We start from the raw sequence: 21,873 nt of genomic DNA, 5'->3' as shown, positions 1-21,873 counted from the left end.
GGTTGACCGAACATCTGTTAGAATACAAAAGCATCTGATAGCTCTACTTAATGGTTCAAGGTGGTTTTTTTTTTTTCCCTTAATTTGTTTTTTGTTTTTTATCCACAGTCACTGGGACACTGATCAGGTATCTCCTTATCCCCAACCTATCCTTGAACATGGACTTACAACAATCACTGGATACCAATGGGTTACAACTCAATTGTCTTCAGAAGCTAGGTAAATAATATAAACTAGTGGTACATAAATTCAGCGTACAGCAATGGAAAGTGGTAAGGACTGAGACAAATTAGAAAATATAAGCTATAAGCAACTACATTTAAATATTAAAACATTCAGTCCTTTTAGTAATCAAATGATTGGGACACACAGTCTGTACAATGCTTCATTCTACTATCTCCTTCTCTGGAAGTTGTCTTAATTATTTCTGCTGGCATTTGACACCCAGTCTCTAAAAATACTATAAACTCAAAGAGAGAGGATCTGGTTTATTCTATTTTAGTTACTATAGCAAAGTCCCAAAATGTATAAAGTCCTTCATTACATACAAAGGTCTTATTCTGTCTAACCAAGCCAGCTTCAGGGCCAAAGAATAGTAAATAACTGATAAAAAAACAAGCCAAAGCAGACCCTGGACATCTAGAACCAGTAGAATAAGAAACAAATAGCAACAGTTCCAACAGATTTCTTTCCTTTGTTGAGAAATATAGAGCCTGGTACATCCTGAATGATGAAGATGATTTTTCTTCTTCCTGCTAACTAATCTCTGCTTCCAAACAAAATTCTCAGCTGTAAGGAGCCTGCCTCTCTGTAAATCCTCTAAAGACACTGTTTCACATTAAAAAAAAAAAAAAAAGTTAACATAAATTAAAGAACCAGAAATACAGAAATAATTAAGCACCCTTTGTTTTTCTAAAGTTTACATATACCTAAGCATTGAAATCTAGGTCATAAGCATTTCTATCTTCCAGAGGTACACTGTTCAATACGGTAGCTGCTAGGCACCAAGAATAAATACAAGAGACTTTGTACTAAAATGAATGTAGAACTTCTTATTAATAACTTTATGTTGAATATATGCAATTAATGATAACAAATATTTTGATATACTGAGTAGCAAAATTAATACCAGCTATTTCTTTTTAATGTGGCCACCAGAAAACTTTGAATTATATGTGTACTTCACATTATATTTCTATTGGACAGTGCTATTCTAGAAAAGGTCAAGTTTCACAACTAATTCCTCTAGTGATTACCTTCCTGGCAAAGGAGTGCTATGAAGTCCCTCCCTACCTCCAGAAAAACTCCAGCCATTATACCACTCAGAGTCCCAGGCCTACTGATAACACAGCAGGTTGCCAGAGTAATTTTATACCCAAAGAGAGCTCAGAGTCTTATATCTGCTAGGAAAGCTCTCAACCACCAGTGTCACAACACCTTTTGCTTTATTTTTTTCAAACAGAGTCTAGGTTTTTGCCTGGGACCACGATCCTCCTACTTATGGCTTCCCAGCTGGGATGACAGGCCTGTGTCACCCAGCCACCTTGTTTTGTTGAGATAGGTCTCAGTCTCGCTAGGTTTTTGCCCAGGCTGGCCTCCAACAGAGATCCTCCCAATCTCTGCCTGTAGGTGGGATTATAGGCAAGAGCCACCACACCCAGTTTACTAAGGCTAACTTCTGAAATTATTCTAACATGTAAAAGAAATAAGCAATAGCCTGAATTTTAAAAAAGACCTGTGAGCCAAAAGATACACATTTTTTTTTCTCCACCCAAGATTTTTAGGTAACTAAAACTCAAGGTTTGACTTCGGTACTATACTTTTAAAAACAAACAGATCTAACAATTTAAACCACTGCTTTTTCTCTATAAACCCTTAATTAAATATAAACATCACACAAAAGAAAACCACAATGAGATACCACTTTATACCCACTAGGATGGTTATAATTTAAAAACAGACAATGACAACTGTTGGTGAAGATAAAGAGAAATTACAACCTTCATACCTTGTTGGTGAAATGTAAGATGGTACAGTTAGCTGGGCATTGGTGGCTCACGCCTGAAATCCTAGCTACTCAGGAGGCAGACATCAGGAAGATCTCAGTTCAAAGCCAGCTCAGGCAAATAGTTCACAACACCCTATCTCAAAAATACACAACACAAAAAACGGCTGGTAGAGTGACTCAAGGTGTAGGACCTGAGTTCAAACTCTAGTACCCAAAATAATAATACAGTGGTACAGTCATTTTGGAAAACAGTTTGGCAGTTCCTCAACATATTGAAAACAGAGAAATTCTTTAAGCCAGCAATTTTACTCTGAAGTATTCATTCAAGAGAAATGAAAACATGTATCCACAGAAACACCAATACACAAATGTTCATAGCAGTATTATTCACAATAGCAAAAAGGGGGGAACGATCCAAATGTCCCGCAATTGGTTAAAGGATAAATATAATTTGGTACACAAATATAATGGAAAATTATTTGCCAATAAAAAAGAATGAACAAAGCCAGGTGTGGTGGCATACACCAGTAATCTAGTGCTCAGAAGGCTGAGACAGGAGGATTGCGAGCTCCAGGCCAGTAGTTTGGGTTACATAGCAAAACCATCTCAAAAAAAAAAAAAGAAAAGGAAAGAAAAGAAAAAGGAATGATATATGCTAGAATGGATGAACCTTAAAGACGTGCTAAATGAAAGAAGTCAGACATAAAAGACCACATAATATAAGACTCTATTAATATAAAGTAGGCCAAACCCAGAGACCAAAAGTAAATTAGTGGCTGCCAGGGGCTGGGGAGAAAGGGGAGTGGGGAATAACTGCTAATGCATACAGACTTTCTTTGGGGATGAAGAAAATATTCTAAAATTGATTGTGGTGATGGTTATAAAACTATGTTAATATACCAAAAGCACTGAATTGTACACTTTAAGTGACTGAATTGTATAGTATATGAATTTTATCTCTAAAATCTATTTACAAAATACTAACATTGGAATGAAAATCAGAATACTATAGGAAGGTGTCCTCGTCCTCTATGGAATATGCCTAGATGAAATGCTTTGCTTTAGAGTAGAAGAAAAAAAGGGCTAAGTAATCCTATGAAAGGAAGAGGGAACCTCTGTTTCCTTACTCCTCCCCAGAATATAGCCCTGAGCATGTGATTTTAGTCTTCTCACTGAAGAGGTAAGATTTGTGTTGTTCATCTTTGGTTTCAGCCATATGACTTGCCTTGGCTGAAAGAGTAAAGCAGAAATAGCAGTGAGACAGTTCTGAGCCTGAACTTCTAAGTCTTGCAGGTTTCCACTTGCCCTCTTGTGCCCGCCCCCACACAATGCCATGAGAAGAACTTCCGGAGTAGCTGCTGCCCATTCAGCCTGGGCTCCAAAATGGACACACATGAAACACGAGCCACCCCAACCAACTTGTAGCTCTTAAGCAAGAAGCTGATTTGTACCAATCAATCTACAGATCCAAGGTTGATTATTTTAAGCTACTAAGTTTTAGAGTAATTTGTTGTACAGTGTTTTTGTGGCAACAGCTAACTGATTAGAGTAACTAATTCTTTCACTGTATTTTGAACAGGCTCCATAAATTAAATGATGAATATTGAGGAAGTCCAGTGATCTATATACCTCACTTGGAATTTGATGCTTATCTTTCTCCTACACCTTTTGTTTGTATTATTTTGAGAGAGGGGATTGCCAACTTTGTCCAGGCAAGCCTCCTAGCCTTGAACCACCTCTGAAGAACTTGGGATTATAGGCACCTGTCAACATGCCTGGCTCCTTTAAGCTCTTTGTCTTTTTGGCAGTACTGGGAGTTGAACTCAGGGCCTCGTGCTTGCTAGGCAGGTGCTCTACCACTTAAGCCACACAACCAACGCTCCTTTAAACTCTTAAACTGAGGGTTGATAGCTTAACAAGTCATATTCTTTTCCCCTTACTAAACAACAAACAAACAAGGAATAACACTCATTTTTATGTTTAAAAACACTGAGGATAAACACAGAACAAAACATAAAACAAACCAGGCATGTTGGCGCCTGCCTGGAATCCCAACACTCAAAGGCTAAGGTAGGAGGATTCAGAGTTCAAGGCCAGCCTGGGCTACATAGTGAGTTCCAGACCATCCTGTCCCAAAAAAAAAAAAAAAAAAAAAAATCAAAACAAAAACAAAAAAACCACAATACATGCCCTCAAAACTTTACAAGGATATGAACAAGGAAAAAATTCAAAGGAGAAAGTACCAACAGCAAAAAGAAGAGTCATTCTGGAACAAAGACTTGGGGAGACTGAGAATATATAAAGCTCAGTGGTAGAACACTTCCCTAGCATGCATGGGGTCCTGGGTTCAATTCTCCCCTCAAAAAATTCCAAAAACTGAATGAACAAGGATCTGGAGGGAATGAAGAGGATGCAAATTCTTAAAAGTAAATTTTATATGTGTGCATAAAAATGTGTGCATATAAATTTCCTGTGTGTGTAGAGAGAGCGGGGACTCAACAGGACATACCAACTGGTTTATCTGTTAACAATCAAGGTATCCAAGGTCATCTTCTGTGAAACCCAAACCAGATGCTCTATGTAGCTATTGAGACTGACAGAGACTGCCCTATCAGTTAATACTGACTCATTATCAACTTGTTAAAAAGGAAGGAGGCAGTGAGGGGGGGGTTAAGAAAGAGTAATACAGATGGTGAATTTGCTCAAAGTACATTATATGCATTTATGTAAATATCACAATGAAACCCCTTGTACAATTAAATTTATGCTAATAACAATTTATTTTAAAAAACAAGCCAGGTGCTGGTGGCTCACACCTGTAATCTTAGCTACTCAGGAGGCAGAGATCGGGACTGTGGTTTCAAATCCAGCCTGGGCAAATAGTTCACAAGACCCTATCTCGAAAAAAAACCTTCACAAAAAGGGGCTGGTGAAGTGGCTCAAGGTGTAGGCCCTAAGTTCAAGTCCCAATACCACACACATACACAAAAAGGACAAGCTGGGCATGACGACATACACTGCAATTCTAGCTACTCAGAAGCACAGGTAGGAGGACTGAAGTCCGAGGCCCAGGCAAAAAATGTGAGACCCTAACTAAAAAAAATAACTAAACCAAAAAAGGGCTGGAGGCTTGGCACAAGTGGTAGTGTTTCTGACTAGCAAGTGCCAGGAGGCCCTTGGCTCAAACCCCAACACTCCACAAAAAATAAACTCCTAATCCCCCAAATTTCTGGTTTACCCTATTACAGATGACACTCTTACTTTTCTCTGACCTAAGACTGAGGCACTGCTATTTATATTTATTAAATTTAAAATATGGAAACATCAGGTGAAGATTTTTTTAATTAACCTTTCTGAACAATAATTATTAGACAAGAGACAAGAAATGAATTAAGAGAGAACTTTTAAGGGCAGGAAAAAGATGATGTTTCCTTTAAAAAAAAATTATGGGCATCCTCTCTTGGGACCTCCCCCACCCCAACTCTGGGGGCTCTACTCTACCACTTTATACTTTTCTATCTCAATAAACTCTTGCTTTACGCTTTAAAAAAATAACCTTTAAACAAAAGTTTAAATACACAGAATATGAATTTCTGAAGTACTACCCAACAAAAAGAGAAATGTTAGTTTCCATATAGCTAATAGTTTCTCTTATCTCAAAGAAAGTTTCCTGCAAAACAGTTGCATTTGAGCATGTTACTGAAATTTTTTTCACTAAAAAATATTTTTTTAACTAAAAAAAAAAAAAAAAGAAAAAGAAAAAGAAAGCTGGGCACCAGTGGTTCACGCTTGTAATCCTAGCTACTCAGGAGTCAGAGATCAGGAGGATTGCAGTTCAAAGCCAGCCCAATTCACGAGAACTTACCTGGAAAAAAATCCATCACAATAAAGGGCTGGTGGAGTGGCTCAAGGTAAAGGTCTTGAGTTCAAACCCCAGCATTGCAAAAAAAAAAAAAAAAAAAAGAAAGAAAAAAGAAAAAAATATGGCACATATTTAACAAGTGCCTCTTTGGGAGATAAATTGGTAACAGTCTATAGTCCAATTCAAAAAGATAAGATAAATGCAGATGACTATAGAACCTGTGGTCCTTTGTAAACAAATGCTTATACAAATGTCCTCTAGTTCCTGGGCTGACCCACTTTCTCCAGGTGCTGTCAGGATATTAGGAAGTAAGGCAAATCTGCCCCATCACTCGAACAGACTTAACAGTAACAATTTTACTTTTGTACTTGTTTCAAAGAGCAGTGAAATGTTAGGTTAAGTATTTACCCCTCTTTTCTATGTGCTCTAACAGTATTTTTAGGGAGACATTCTGTTCTAAAATCCAGCATCTAGCAAACTTCACCTATAAAATACTCATTCTTTTAAAAAACTGAGCACTTATTACACATAGGTCCTCTTATTAATATTAATAGCTTTGTTCTTACCCTTGCAGAGTTTAACTGTCAAGGTGAGAAGATAGCCACATTAAGTACATTTTAATACAAGGTCAGAAAATCCTAAGTGCCCATATGACAGGGACAGAAAAGGGCTGTAGGTATCAGCACAATATTTCTCCTGGGTCAATCCGAAGATCCTATAATAGAATAGCATTTTAGCTGGACCTTGAAAGATAGGAAAAGAACTATCCTCGAAGAAAAGTCACCTTAAGTAAGTGGGGAGCCAGAAGTAACCAAGGTTGATTAAAGTAACAAGTATTTTAGGGAAATAGGACTGCAAAGCCAGAATGTTTTGAAAGTCAGACTTAATAAGAGGTTGAATTTTATACTCAGGAAAGTAAAAAAAAAAAAAAAACCCAGAATATCTAAATGTAATACAATCATAACTAGAGACAATATAAAGACCAAAAGAGATAAAGATTAAATATACACAACAAGCCTCCCCTATTAAGTTCTCCTCACAACTCCTAATAGCCATAATAAAATGGTAAAAACTTCTAAACCTAAGGTACAATCTTTTCTCTTTCCAAGATCAATTTTTTTCTTTTCCCTGTCTTCAAATACACAATTTTTCCAAAAAACAAAACAGAACAAAAACAACCTTTATGACCCTGTTGCTTATACAACCATCTTTTTTTTGGGGGGGCGGGGAAAGGGGAGGGAGTACTAGGCTTTGAAATCAAGATTTTATGCTTGCTAGGCAGCTGCTCTACTGCTTAAACCATGCCCCTAGCCCTAACCAACCTGTTTCCTTAATTCTTTCATATCTTATCTTCTTATCTTGGTCAGTACCCAAAAGCTGCCTTTATTTCTTCATTACCCATCTCTAAATTGGCTTTCACCCTCACTACTCTGATCTTTGTTAGTGTACTTACAATAATGACTTCCTTTACAAATTCAATAGCCTGGTTTTCTTCATTCCCTCTGAAACCTGCAGCTTTTTAACACTCTGGTCCCTAAAACTTTTATTCCTTTCACTTTCTTGTACCATTGCACTTTCCTAATTATCCTACCCCAATACAGTTTTCTTTTAACTCCTCTTCTTCCTCACATTTCTCAATTGTGAGTTTCCCAAGCTTCCACTTCTTTACCCTCGAAGTTAATTGACCTTATCTCTAATCTTCAACTAATTCTGACTGGGTTGGCTTGTAGTCCCAGGTGGCATTTCTAAAAATGTCTGCCCTAATCAATGAAAAAGATAAGAGAATTTGTTCTTTACAACTAAATTTCACTTCTAACAGAAGTATTCTTGTAAGCATTTATAAGAAGTGAGTACAAATGTCTATACATTTATAACCTCAGAGAAGAGCTGAAGGCATCAGCAGAATATTTTGTTTCAAACAAAAGTTTAAAAGTGCAAGCTGTCAAACAGAAAAGGCCTGAAGAATTAGTCAAGTTTTTCAGGGCACCGGTGGCTCACGCCTCTAATTCTGGCTACTCAGGAGGCAGAGGATCAGGAGGATCAAAGTTCATGGGCAAAGAGTTTGCCTATCTTGAAAAAAAAAAATCACAAAAAAGGGCTAGTGCAGTAGCTCAAAGTGTAGGCCGTGAATTCAAACCTCAGTACCACACAACACACACACAAAATTTTTCTTTTCAAGTATGAAGCTCATGCTAGACACTGCTGGGCAAAAAATTAACACAAGAACACAACAAAACAAAGTCAGGCACTAAACTTAGGTCAAGATGTCTACAGAACCATGCTGAGGAAACAATGAACAAAACTTTACTAGGCATGTCCTATTTAGGTCAAGAGTGAAGCCCAGGCCCACATAAGGGAAGTGGGTGTGCCTGTCGGACTTGGTGTGGGGTAAGGAAACAGATAAGAAACTGCTAAAAGTCCTTTCTCAGACATGGTAGAAGGATGGAAAGTTTTCCTGTGTATTACAAAGAAATCCAGCGAAAGATTTACCCACCCCACTGTTCTTTCTTCAGCGAGTGGGTTATGAAGGAAACTATCTTCAAAAGATTTAAATAAAACTATCATATGAGAGATAGTAACTTTGTTCATTATTTTCCTTGTTTTTGTGGAAAGTAGTGATGGAGGATTATGAAACTTGTCACTAAAAGGTGATGACTTTATGACTACTCAAAGATGACTATAAATCAGTGATATGACAATTTGCCAATTTCTCTAGCATTCTCAACAGAATGGGCATCTCAAAAGTTTCAATGCTGGGACTGGTGGTGTGGGTCAAGTGGTAGAGGGCCTGCTTTGCACTTGCAAAGCCCTAAGTTTAAACTCCAGTCCCACCAAAAGAAATTCTGGTTAAACTGTCAACAAAAATCTTTTCTGTAATGAGAAACCTTTTGGAATCTAACAAATAATGTAGAAAGCAAGTAGTTTGCCTTTATTTAGAAAGCATTTCTACATATATTATCTTACTGAATTCTTCCAGTACACTGTGGAGGAACCCTACAGCCACTGTATAAAATACAACTTTGGGACTAAGACAAGGCTAAGTCAGTTAATAAGGTGAAAATCACCCTTAAAACCAGAGATTTCCTGATCCAAAGAAACCAGAACAGAATTAGGTCCTCACATCTCAGAATTTCAAATAGAAATTTAATGAGAACTAAATACTTTTTGAGTCATCACATACATCATTCAACTTAATTCACAAACATGTAATAACAAACAGGGTAGACTACTATTTTAGTGCACATTTAAAAAAAAAAAAGAAAAGAAAAACTTTACTAGTTCTTCACTATCAATGCTGGAACTCTGAAAGAGAAATAATGTGTAATTTTCCTATCGGATTGGGTTATACCCTCAAAGCTAAGAAATGGGATTTCCTATAAGGTCTCCATTAAGCTAATTCAAAGACTGGCCTAATACCTTTAAAATAGCTATAAATACAACTATTTCTTAGGGGCTTAATCTAGTTTTATCACAGCAGTTAAGCTGTGGACCTAGTGAGACTGATTAAAAAAAAATATGAGAGGTTACAATTCATGCCAATGGTCACAGGACTAACCGTAGATTTTTCCATATAAAATTGAATTTGGTCACCTGCAGCCCCTTCAGACACCTAAGAGGCTACAATTCAAGAAGAGGACCATTTTCTAATTCTTTGAGGATTAGAAATATGCAATAGAAAGGCTGAGGCCTTGGGTCAGTGGTAGAGCACCTGCATAGCAAGTGCAAGAGCCTGAGTTATAAAGCCAGAAACATTCAACTCCAGAAACATCAAAAAATAGATTATAGATTTCTAAAAATCAAATTATACTCAATGCTTTATTGTCAGAGAAAGCGATCACAGAAAGTTTCAGGTGTCAGTAATGACCAATTAAAACAGTACTTGGTCAGCCACTCAGAACACTCCTTGATTTTTCATGAGAGGGTTTAATGAAATAGGCAAGAATGATGAAGACTAAATAATTCATTAATGTTACTGAGGTTAAAATAAAACACAAGTATATAGAACTATATAACATCTCACAATTCAATAGCATTTGTCATCTCTAAAGTAAGTGATTATATAGAAATTTTGAGAAATACATAACCATTAGGAATTTAAATTTATAGTACTACTTTATAATTACAGGCTGATATGGTTACAAACTCTTCAGCTTCTTTTCACTACAGACTTCATAATAAACACTGAGGAAAGCAATTTAAATACAAATTCATGGTGTTAGCTTTGGCTAATTTTAGTTTAAATCACACATCACCCAAACAACATTATCATAGCACTTTAACTATAGGCAAAACATGTTTTTAAAACAATGAGCAAATCTTTTAAAGTCTATAATCTTGGACATATGTTTTCAACAAGATTCTCTCTAAAAAACTTCCAGCAGCTACAGTCATAAATGATCAAGTCAGATACAATGATACACAACAATAATCCTAAATTAGAAGTGACCTCTAACAGTTCTGGAGATGTATATGGTTTTTCATTCTCAGGTTTAGCAATATTTACAAATATGTGACGTAACAATGTCCATTATCACAATATATGACTCAATATAATGCAGCCCTGAACTCAAATCTTAAGATAGGTAGAACAAGCAAAATCATTCTTACTTACCTGTTCAGTAAACTTTTATTAGGCACTGGAGAAAGTACCAATACAAAAAAGTTCTTTCCCTTATATAACTTGCTTTATTGTTTGCCATCTTTCAGAGATGACACAAAACCAGACCTTAAAAAAACTACACTAAAGATTTTGCATTTTACTCTAACTGGCCAAAAGTCACTATCAGCTATCATGGTCTTCTGACTTAGGAGAATGACCACTGTGTAGAGAATGAAGGAAACCCATGATGCAAACTCAAACATAAAAGCTGGCTTAGAGTGATGAAACATAAGAACAGATTCAATGTCACAATCTGTCAAACAGTCTTGATTTTGAGCCATTTTATCATTTGTGTCCTTGGGCAAGTTACAGTCTGTAAGTCCCAGTTTCCTTACTTTGCAATGCTTGTAAAATCTTAGCACCCAGAAAATACACAATAAATTATTATGACAGTTGGTAACAAAACTCATTTGAAGGATTTAAACAGATTGCTGTCCTTTCCCCCTACACAAACAGTAACCCAAACATAATTTTTAGCAAAGTTGAAGTACAATCATATACAAGTACTGAACTAACTTCATCGAGACAAGCCAGTTTCTTGAAGAATTTACATTAAAACTACTCATAATACAAGAAGGAAAGTGTTTTTATCAATAAAAGTCTAGTTTGCACCTTCAATTTGTGTTTTCTCATGCATTCTTTTACTTAGTATACGTGAGGAAAAAGGATGTAATCATGATGAAGATTCTGGTGTTACTATCAACTATTTTAATTTCTTCTTTCAATAGCTTTTACTTGACACTTTAACGAGAGATTGCATTCCTCATTCTTAGGGCACTGGATCATCAGGAAACCAAGTTACCCAAAGCTCTCCTTTGTATAGTTTATGGATTGTAAACACTCATTTGTCAGTAGCTTTCCCTTATACTTAATATTCTTTCAACAAAAGATGAACCATCCTGAGAAGTTACTGTCATATTCAATCACTCAGGGGTTATGTGCAAGACAACGTGCTAAGCACTATGGGAGTTCAAAGATGTTAATTGGTCCTCACTCTCCAGGAGTTTACACAAAGGAGTGATGCAGACAGAAATGTAAGTATTAAAAAAAAAAAAAGTCCACTTTCAGATGGGGTGGCCAGAAAATGCTTCACAGATGGGTAGAGTGAGAACTAGACCCTTGGGTAACAGAATTTTGGTAAAATATGCAAGGAAGAGAGAAAGCACAAGAAGTCAGAACAGCATGGACTTAAAGGTAGAAGCCTTTTTCTAACTTTTATTATTACTGTTATTATTTTGCATTTCTAGGGATTGAACCTAAGGCCTTGAGCTATGCCCCCCACCAACCCTTTAATTTTTTTTGAGATAGAGTCTAATTTTCCCCTGGGTTGACCTTAATTCAAGATCCTCCTGTCTCCACCCCATATAAATGAAACTGTGATGAAAAACTTAAACATGTGTAAAGCAACAGAACAAAATAATGAACCTCAGCCATACTCACCACTGAACTTCAGTAATTATCAACTCCTAGCAATCTTGTTCTATAATTTACATATCTTATTATATGAAATCCAAAAGGAGCCTATTTTCATACACTTCGACATTCCTCACTGACTCCACCCTTAGCTAAACAAAACTACAATACCACAGTAGTCTCCACAGTTGATTTTTCCTAAAGACTACATACAAATAAATAAAACATGGGCTGGGGGTGAGGCTCAAGCACCTGCCTAACAAATAAGAGGCCCTGAGTTCAAATCCTAGGACCACCCCAAAAAAACCCAAAAAGATAGTGTTTTTTTAAATAAATAAAAAAAAATCAGTCAATTCTTGACTTGTCTGCACAAGCCAATGGAAGAGTGACAAAGATACTGCAAAATGACATATAATCCAAAAATCAGTTTACATATACTTTTGGATTACCTTTTCCATCTTTATATTTCAATGAGAATGGGTAAAATAGTGAGAGAATTCACATCAAATAAAGAATTACAAGTGAAATATTCAAGACACTTCATTTGGTTTCCCGAGCCTAACTTTCCTTCTCTATAAAATAGGGAAATATCCCTACCTCAGGGACTTGTGAGAATTAAATGAATGTATTTAAACGCCTTTTGTACATAGTTTTTTATATTGCTCCCTGGTTGACTCACAGTAAACTAGGAAAACAGCTAGGAGCTTGGTTTCCCACTCCTCTCCCTCTCCTGTACACACCCCTCTCTCAAAATATAAAAGGTCTCTCCATCTCAAAACATGCTAGAGATGAAGGGCTTGGCATTCTGATTTTAGGGAGCTTCCTTGCCTGTAAACCAAGTAGAAAGAGTTTCGATTGAGGAACTATTTTAGTAGAATAAATCTTATAAACTATCAAGATTCACAAAGTAATCCCCCCTTACCACTACCATCACATGATCAATCTACCTAGTAAAAACACTCTCGATTTCTCCATTCCTTTTTCTTTCTTTCTTTCTTTTTTGATGATAGTGGAGTTTGAACTCAGGGCCTCTCGCTTGCAAAGCAGGTGCTCTGCCACTTGAGCCATGCTCCCCAGTCCTTTTTTGCTTTAGTTGTTATTTTCAGATACCATCTGATCGTTCTACCTATGCCTCCTTTGTAGCTGGGATTACAGACAACCATGCCTGGCCACTCTCCCCATTTCTTGACCACTGTTTCTACTTTTCAATCACCCATGGCCTCTGTACAGCAAGGCAGCTATCAGAACTCAGCTGTGAGTCCTCATGGAGTAGGAGAAGCTCTAGATGAGTTATCACCAGGCATGACAGACCTGCCTTTACCTTTATTTCTTAATCTGTCCACAAGAAAGATTGACCTGTAATCCTGTATTCTGTATCACTGGAATTCAATTAGTTTGTCCTTTTAAAACATATGTGCAGCACGACTGTTCAAAAGATTTTAATTCTCCACCAGCCCATATTTTGTGATGGGTTTTTGAGACAGGGTCTCTGGAACTCTTTACCCCAGCTGGCTTCAAATCTATGACTACAGGTGAGTCACCAGTGCCCGGCTAATTCTTGAAGTTACTTCCTTTCAAACTCTTATCTTTGAAATTGTTTACACATCACTGAAGTCACCTTCTGAATGCTCATGTTTAATCACCAGCCCTCTTTCCATACGTGAAGACACAATGAATTCTCATACCATTCTTTATTTTCGGATATTACCTTATCTCCTTGATGTTTCCCTATGATAATTATAATTAAATTTTTATTTTGGTATTTCACAGTAAAATACAGCACTTCACAATTTGTCAAGTGCTTTGTACAGTGTTCATTTAATCCTTGCAGTCTGTGATAAAGATAATTCCCCTACTTTATAGCTAAGGAAAAAGGAATGAACAACTATCTTGTCCAGTCATAAAGAGAACACTAGTCCACTTTTAGTGCCCAGTTAGTGAGCCAACTGGACCTCCAAACCAAATGCCATGCTCTTCCACTCCTTTGAGCTCTTTTCTAAAGGAAGTGACAGTTCTGTCCCGAACCACATGTTCTTCAAAAAATAAACCATCTTCAAACAACATCTCCAGATCGCAACCAGACCTCCTATCCCCACACCTATAACCATCCAATTCTTGCTTCCTCACCTTCAAGCCATTAGCTCCTCTCCACTCCTCATGGGCACTACCGTCCTCCCTCTACCTCTCCCGCAAATACTCCACCTCTGCATGGAAAGGGAGGCCTCTCATTCCTCTTTCCCCACAACCTGGCAGTCCCTTTGCGGGGCATAAATTTCTAAGTGTGCTTCCCACTCCTTAAGGAGCTACTCAACTTCAAAGGTCCCACAGAATGGGGGACTTGCTGATCCTCCACCTCCGTAATGGGCCCCAGGCTCCCGAACACTTCTAGTTCTCAGGAACAGAATTCCAACCCTTACAAAGCCTCTGCTCTTGCCCTGCTGCCACCAACGACTTCCTTTTCCAAAATGTGGTTATCCAACCCTGACCCCGCGGGCTCCCCTCCCCATCCCGGAGCTAGGCAGCAGCCCACGGTGGAGGCGGCCGCTCTTCTTTCACAACTTGGAAGTTCTGCCTCTTGTCACCTGTTCTCACCAGAGCTTCCTCTCAGCCCAGTGGCCCACCTTTGCCTCCGCCCGCCCCTCTCCACCCTTTCGCTTCTTCCTGCCCAGGAGCCACCCCCACAAGTCAGTTCCGGGGTGCCGATCCGATTCAACTTCCCATGCGAAGGCATTCCCACCCCCTCCCCCGGGGTCAAGCTCCCCTTCTCCATCACCTGCTCCGCCCATGGCCAGATGACATCCGCCGCTGCAGCCGCCTCCTCCTCCATCCCCCTTCCCTTCTCGGACGCCGGTCCCCTCGGCCGCTCAGCGCCTTCCGCGAGCACTAGCCGCCCCTCGGGTGGGGGTCAGGGGGGCGTGCACCCCCATCCGGCGGCCCCCCAACACGCACCTGTTCCTCCTCCTCTTCCCCCGAGCGGCCGGCGTCCCAATCCCCACCCCGCCGCGGCCCGGCCTCCCGAGCCCCGCACTCACCAGGAGTAGGTCTGCTCCGCCATGGCGCTGACTGTCCGGGGCTCCGCCGCAGGCTGTGGCCGGGGCCCGGCTCGCTCGGAGCGGGAGCGGGAGCGGAAGGCGCGGCCGGGGCCCGGCGCTCGCTCACTCGCTCGCTGGCCGGCTGGTACGGCTAGAGGACAGCCGGGCCGGCCGGGAAGGCGGCTGGCGGGGAAAAGCCGGGCTCCGAGGCGGCCCCGCTCCCTGGGCCCCGGGGCGGGGCGGGCTCCGCTTTCGGCCTCCCTCACCCGCGGCGGCGGCGGCGGCTCCGCTGCGGCTCTAAACCCAACATGGCGGCGGCGGCGGCGGCGCGGAGAACAAGGGGGCCCCGGGGCGGGCGAACTGCAAGACGGGCCCGCGCTCACTGCGCGCCGGGCCACGGGAGCGCCGCGCTCGGGCGGCGGCGGCGGCGGCCGGGGGACATGGCCGGCGGGCGGAGGCGGCGGCGGCAGCGGCGGCTGAGGGGGGCGCTAGGCGGTGAGGCGAGGCCGCTCCGATCACACCCGCTGAGGGAGGAGGGCGGGGCGGGGGCGAGCCTTGGCTCCGCGCGGGTCACGTGCCCAAAACACGCTCACGTGACGCGCGCCCCGCCCCTCGCGCCCGGCCCATGCGCGGAGACGTCGGGCTCCTGGATTCGAGGCGAATGCTGCAGGCGCAGCCTCTGGCTGTTGGGTCGCCTCCCGCCGTCGCGTGCAGCCCCACCTGCCCAAGCACGGCGGTCGCTTCGGCCCTCCTGTCCCGCCCCCTTCCGAGGGGCTGCTGCATCAGCCAATCAGGAGTCCCGGTGCTCCTGTCGGCTGCCACTCAGCTGTCAACCCTCAATCAACTGCTGTGGGTCCTCAACTGTCAGTCTGTCAGTCAGCAGACAGAGGGCTGCATTCCTTCATTCCGACGTTCTTTAATTCTGTCATACACTTAGCAAATATTCCTTGCAGCCAAACTGTATTGCGCCCAATCTGGGTGCCAAATCAAATATCCCATGCTTGTTTTCGTGTAACCAATTTATTGGGTGCCAACTATGCGCCAATTCATTCAACAGTCTTGGCCTCCAGGCGCTTACATTCTAGAAGAGCCACAGATAATCCACGTCAATAGACCAATAAATGTAGATCATTTCAGAGGCTACTAAGTTTTATGAAGATGATAACACAGGATAGAGAGTGAGTAGAGGTGTGGACTACTTAGGCTGGTCCAGGAGGGCCTCCCTGAGGAGGTGACATTGGAGCTGACACTTGAAGGATGGGAAAGAACTGGCCTGCAAACATCCAGAGGTGGGAAGAGAGTTCCTGACAGACAGCACAGCAACAGTAAGAAGGTCAGTTAACTGCCCATCCGGTAGACTGAGAACAGTCACAGAAATAAACATAATAGTCTACATGGTCTACAGAGACCAACAGAGTGAATCTAGATTTGATTCACTTAGGGTGAGAAAGAAGAAAGAGATGAATCTTAGCCTCAGGCATGGAGGAATGTTTCTTGAGGAGTGAATGAGGTAGTCTGAAACCTTGAGAGGTTTACCAAAATAAAGGTAATTTAGCAAGACAGTGGCACAAGGCAAAGCCCACAGGTGGAAAAGTTAAGGATGAACTTGGACTGTTGAAAGAATAAACTAAAAAGGTGCATTGAGTCCTGGCTTTAAGGCCCCACCTAAGTCTCCCTACCAGGTACTATGTTCATGAGTGAAAATAATCATAATTTTAGAAACATGCCCAGGCAACAGACACATTAACCCTCCTTAGTGTCCCCCCTCCCTTCACAGAGAGCAAGGCTCACACACCTGAAGCTGGCATACCCAGGCTCCTCTGAAGCTTGCCTAACTTTAGGCCAGGATTTAGCTCTGCTCCAGTTTCCCAGACCTGCTGGCCTTACAAGGAACACCACACCCTGAATCTATCTCCAAGTGGATCAGTTGGCCATTGTCCAAACAACTGCCACCTGCCTGTTCCCCGAGGGGAACCCTTTCATGAGAAAGCCAAGAACACTTTTCCTCCAGAAGCAAACTCTGTGTCTTCCTTCTTCCCTCACTGCCAGGTGCCAGGACCTGTCAGGTTCAATGTGTTTCTTCTGGAGCTTCACCAGAAAACCCTGGGAAAGGACCAGCTGATAAGATCAAGTTTATAGAGAGGGTTTAAGGCAGGGCCCCAAGAAAATACCCTTCCTCTCGACCACTCAGAAAGATACCAATCTGCAAATATCTATGCAGTCGAAAAACTCACCAGATAGCATGGAAAGATGAGAAGACAAAGGACATAAAGTATAATTATTATGATGATTATTTTGGCCACTAGGGACTGAATCCAGGGCCTCACACATGCTAGCCAAGCCCTCTGCTACTTGAGCCATGCCCCAAACCTTTAGTTTGTATTTTGTTTCTTTGAGATAGGAGCTCCAACTTTGCCAGGGCTGACTTTGAACTTGTGATCCTCTTGCCTCTACCTCTCAAATGCTGGGATATAGGCATGCACCACCACACCTGGCCTATATTTATGACATTCATGGAACTCTTACAGTTTTGCTAGATGCATTTACAGAAAGTTAGCTGTCCTTTGAACATGACACACAGTCATTCTGAGTCTCAAAGGGGCATGAGTGAGGCTTTGGGCCCCATGGGAAAGGCCAGAAGCCATTGCCAGGAGTGACTTTGGGAGGTGCAGAAGCTTATTCTCTGGGGAGCGAAGAACAAGACAGATCAGACATGTTGCTAATGAAGCAAAAATGACATGTGGAGCCTCTGGGCAAATCACTTGGGCTTTGGTTCCCAGTGAGTCATAAAAAGCAAAGCCAAGTGAGAAAGTGACATTGGGTATATGGAACAGAAGCAGCTGAAAAACAAAAGTTTGGGGTTTACCTGAAGTGAAATCTGTTCTATGCAGTGAGAAAAATCTGGGGGAAGAAAAGAAGGAGATGGGGCTTGGTAAAGACATGGGATAGAAAAGGAGAAAGGTTTTCTTCTCTCAGTCTAAACTAGAGACTCCCAAAGTTTCTCTTGGGAAAACATAAATGCAGATCCTATGTCAAGTGCAGGGCTGGGAGGGTGTCCAGGCCACAGAAACCTTAAGTGTACCATCCCAGGAGACCAGGTGTGGGCCAGAGACTGGTGGCTTGACCATCTCAGGCTAAGGTTGTCAAGATCTAGAAGGTAACTCTAGGTTGTGATCAAGATCTCTGCAGTCTTACAGTCCCTTGGGAAGATCTGGCTGAAGTAAATCTGAAGCCAAGAGTTGTCTGGAGGCTGCCAACTGGTGGCACTCAGGGAGTGACTTTCAGTCCCCATGCCAGCAGAACTCAGCTCCAAACTGGAGCAGTCCCAGGCGTATCTATGATACCTCTGGGCCTCAGCCCAGGAGTCAGGTGTGTTTGGCAGGAGGTACAGGCATTGGCTCCCCCCAGGAGGGGGTACCTGGCTCGCCTCCTCCCCCACCCCCAAGTGAGAGGGCCACAGCTTGTATAATGTTTGTTGAAAGAAGTCATGGAAGTGCCTCTAATTATCACCACAGTAATTATGGGTTGGCTTTTACCTAGCGTGTTCAAAGGAGATCTGGGGTGTGTCATCTGCCTCAGGCCGAGTCCCTTGAGCAAGCATTGCCAGGTCTAGCTGGGATGCTTAGGCACTGCTTGTGAGAGGATGAAAGGCTCATGTCTGACTTGAGCCCTAAGTGTCCCCTAGCTAACTTCTCCGGCCTCCACCCATGGGGAATGAAGCCAAGGCCTGCTGCTTGAGCTCTCTGTGGCCCCTAGCCCTTTTGTTTTTGTTTTTTGAGTCTCAGTAACCTTTGCCTGTCTGGCCTCGAAAGTGTAATCCTCCTGCCTGAGCCTCCCAAGTAGCTGGATTACAGATATACATGGACACACCTGACCCCAGTCCACTTCTCATTTTTGTCTTCCCCCTCCACAGTGACTTGGCTTGTAACTTTCCAATGGCCTATTATGTTATTTTTTGCTTCAAGATCTCTAACTAAACCCAGGAGGCTTTCCCATTGCCTCTCTCTCTCTATCTCTGTTGTTGTTGATATAGGGTCTCCTGTGTAGCCTAGGCCAGCCTGGAACTCCTGATGCTCCTACCAACAACTTCTAAGTGCTGGGATTACAGGCATGAACCACCACACCTGGCTGCTTCCATTGTCTCTTTTTAAAAAAAAAATATTTCTAGAGCCAGGCACTAGTGGCTCATGCCTGTAATCCTAGCTACTCAGGAAGCAGAGATCAAGAAGACCACAGTTCAAAGCTAGCCTGGGTTTGTGAGACCCTATCTGGAGAAATCCATCACAAAAAAAGGGCTGGTGGAGTGGCTCAAGGTGTAGGCCCTGAGTTCAAACTTGAGCACTGCAAATATATATATATATATTTTTTTTTTGTATAAACACATGTATATATTTCTAGGGCTGATGGAGTGGCTCAAGTGGTAGAGTGCCTGCCTAGCAAGCCTAGCAAGCATGAGGCCCTGAGTTCAAGCCCCAGTACTACAAAAAATATATATATTTCTATATGATAGTTATTCAGGGGGTTTCCTTGTGGTATTTCCATACATATACATGTGTGTGTATATATACATTGTACCCCAGTTTGGTTCATCCCCTCATTATTCTCCCTCCTACCTAATTCCCCTTCTTAACGTTTGAATGTTCTATATTCATACACATATAGAAAGTATATCAACCATATTCACCCTCCTTTACCCTCTTCATTTACCCTCTACCTTCCACTAGTGTCCTCCCCTTAACATGACCTGTTTTACCTTCCTCCCCTTCATTGTTTTAGTGTCTGTTCACTTATTCAGTGGGATTTTTGCTATGGTTTTTTACCTGTAAATATATGGTGCTTAAATCAGTCTACCCCCCTCTCTACTACTCTCCCTCACCCCTTTCCCCCTATCCTGTATTGTTCAACAGTTTTCAGTGTGTTTCGTTGTGTCTTGTTCCTACACAGATGTGATATATTTCATTATAATGCACTCTATTATTCTTCTCTTCTTTTCCTCCTCCCTTAGTCCCCTCCAACAGTACCACTTTTGGAAACATGTTCTGTATATACTTAAAAGTATATATGATAAAGCTTGTATTTGTATTGGATCTGTCTTGCACGTATGAGAGAAAACATGTGACCTTTGTCTTTCTGAAGCTGTCTAACTTCACTTAAGATGATGTTCTCCAGTTCCATCTATTTACCTGCAAATGACAAAATTTCATTCTTTATGGCTGAGTAATACACCATTGTATATATATTCCACACTTTCTTAATCCGTTCATCAGTTGTAGGGCATCTGGGCTGTTTCCGTGGCTTGGCCATTGTGACTAATGCTGCAGTAAATATGGGTGTGCTAGTGTCTTTATTGTCTTTATTCCTTCAGATACAGGCCTAGTGGTGGTATTGCTGGATCATATGATAGTTCTATTTTTAGTTTTTTGAGGAGCCTCCATACTGTTTTCCATAGTGGTTGTACTAATTTACATTCACACTAATGGTGTATGAGGGTTCCTTTTTCCCCAGAATCTTCATCACCATTTGTTGTTGTTTGTGGGCCTTTTTTTTTTTTTTTCAGTACTGGGGCTTGAACTTAGGGCCTTGTGCTTGCTAGGCAGGCACTCTACCACTTGAGCCACTCTGCCAGCCCTGTTTGTGTTCTTGATGATAACCATTCTAAGAGGAGTGAGGGGGGACTCTTAACATGGTTTTGATTTGCATTTCCTTTTTGACCAGGGATAGTGAGCATTTCTTCATGTGTTTTTTAGCCATTTGGACTTCTTCCTTTGAAAAAGCTCTATTCAGTTCATTTGCCCATTTCTTCATTGGGTCATCAATTCTATGGGAGTTTAGTTTTTTGAGCTCCATGTAGATTCTGGTTACATTATTTATTTATTTATTTATTTATTGGTTGTACTGGGGTTGATATGCAGGTGCTCTCCACTTGAGTCACTCCTCTAGTCCTTTTTTTGTGTTGGGTATTTTCAAGATAGGGTCTCCCAAACTATTTGCCTGGCTGGCCTTGAGCTGCAGTCCTCCTGATCACTGAATCCTGAGTAGCTAAACTTAAAGGTGTGAGCCAGCAGCCCCTGGCTAAAGTCTGGTTATTAATCCTTTGTCAGATGGATAGCTGGCAAAGATTTTCTCCCATTCTGTGGGCTGCCTCTTCAGTCTGGTGACAATTTCCTTTGCTGTGCAGAGGCTTTTTAGTTTCATGTAGTCCCATTTGTCAATCCTTTCTTTTAGCTGCCAAGCCATTGGATTTCTATCTAGGAAGTTATTGCCTATGCTTATTTGTTCCAGTGTATTCGCTAATCTTTCCTGCACTGGTTTCGAGGTTTCAGGCTTTATACTAAGGTCTTTGATTCACCTTGAATTGATATTAGTATAGAGTGAAGACATGGATCTAGTTTCAGTCTTCTACATTCAGATATCCAGTTTTCCCAGCAACATTTGTTGAAGATGCTCTCTTTTCTCCATCTTAAGTTTTGGGCAACTTTGTCAAAAATCAGTTGGTTATAACTGCATGGATTTATGCCTGGGTCTTCTATCCTGTTTCATTGGTCTTTGTGTCTGTTTTTGTGCCAGTACCATGCTGTTTTAATTGCTACGGCTCTGTAGAATAGTTTAAAGTCCAGTATTGTGATATCTCCAGTGTTGTTCTTTTTGTTCAATATTGCCTTGGCTATTCGCTGTCTTTTGTGCTTCCACATGAACTTTAGGGTAGCTTTTTCAATCTCTGTGAGCAATGTCATTGGAATTTTGATGGGAATTGCATTGAACATATAGATTGATTTTGGTAGTATAGCTATTTTCATGATATTAATTCTGCCAATCCATGAGCATGGGAGATCTTTCCATCTTCTGTAGTCTTTTTCAATGCTTTATAGTTTTCATTGTAGAGGGCTTTGACTTACTT

The 21,873-nt window shown here is 41.3% G+C and overlaps 1 protein-coding gene across 2 annotated transcripts in view; it reads right to left on the bottom strand.

Moving 5' to 3' along the window:
- Positions 1-15,346, bottom strand: part of Sppl3 (signal peptide peptidase like 3) — a 139,207-nt gene extending 123,861 nt beyond the window's left edge. Inside the window, exon 1 of one of the 2 annotated variants that reach the window (XM_020179058.2) lies at positions 14,976-15,346. In XM_020179058.2, the coding sequence (XP_020034647.1) occupies positions 14,976-14,998 (23 nt within the window). In that variant the 5' untranslated portion in view covers positions 14,999-15,346. The remainder of the gene's footprint in view (positions 1-14,975) is intronic. The other variant, XM_074060594.1, reaches the window with a different exon arrangement.
- Positions 15,347-21,873: the final 6,527 nt, after the last annotated feature.

Source organism: Castor canadensis, chromosome 18 (assembly GCF_047511655.1).
Source record: "Castor canadensis chromosome 18, mCasCan1.hap1v2, whole genome shotgun sequence".
NCBI classification, from domain to species: domain Eukaryota; kingdom Metazoa; phylum Chordata; class Mammalia; order Rodentia; family Castoridae; genus Castor; species Castor canadensis.
Note: the sequence above shows the minus strand (reverse complement) of the source record. Positions and strands in the feature narration are given on the sequence as shown.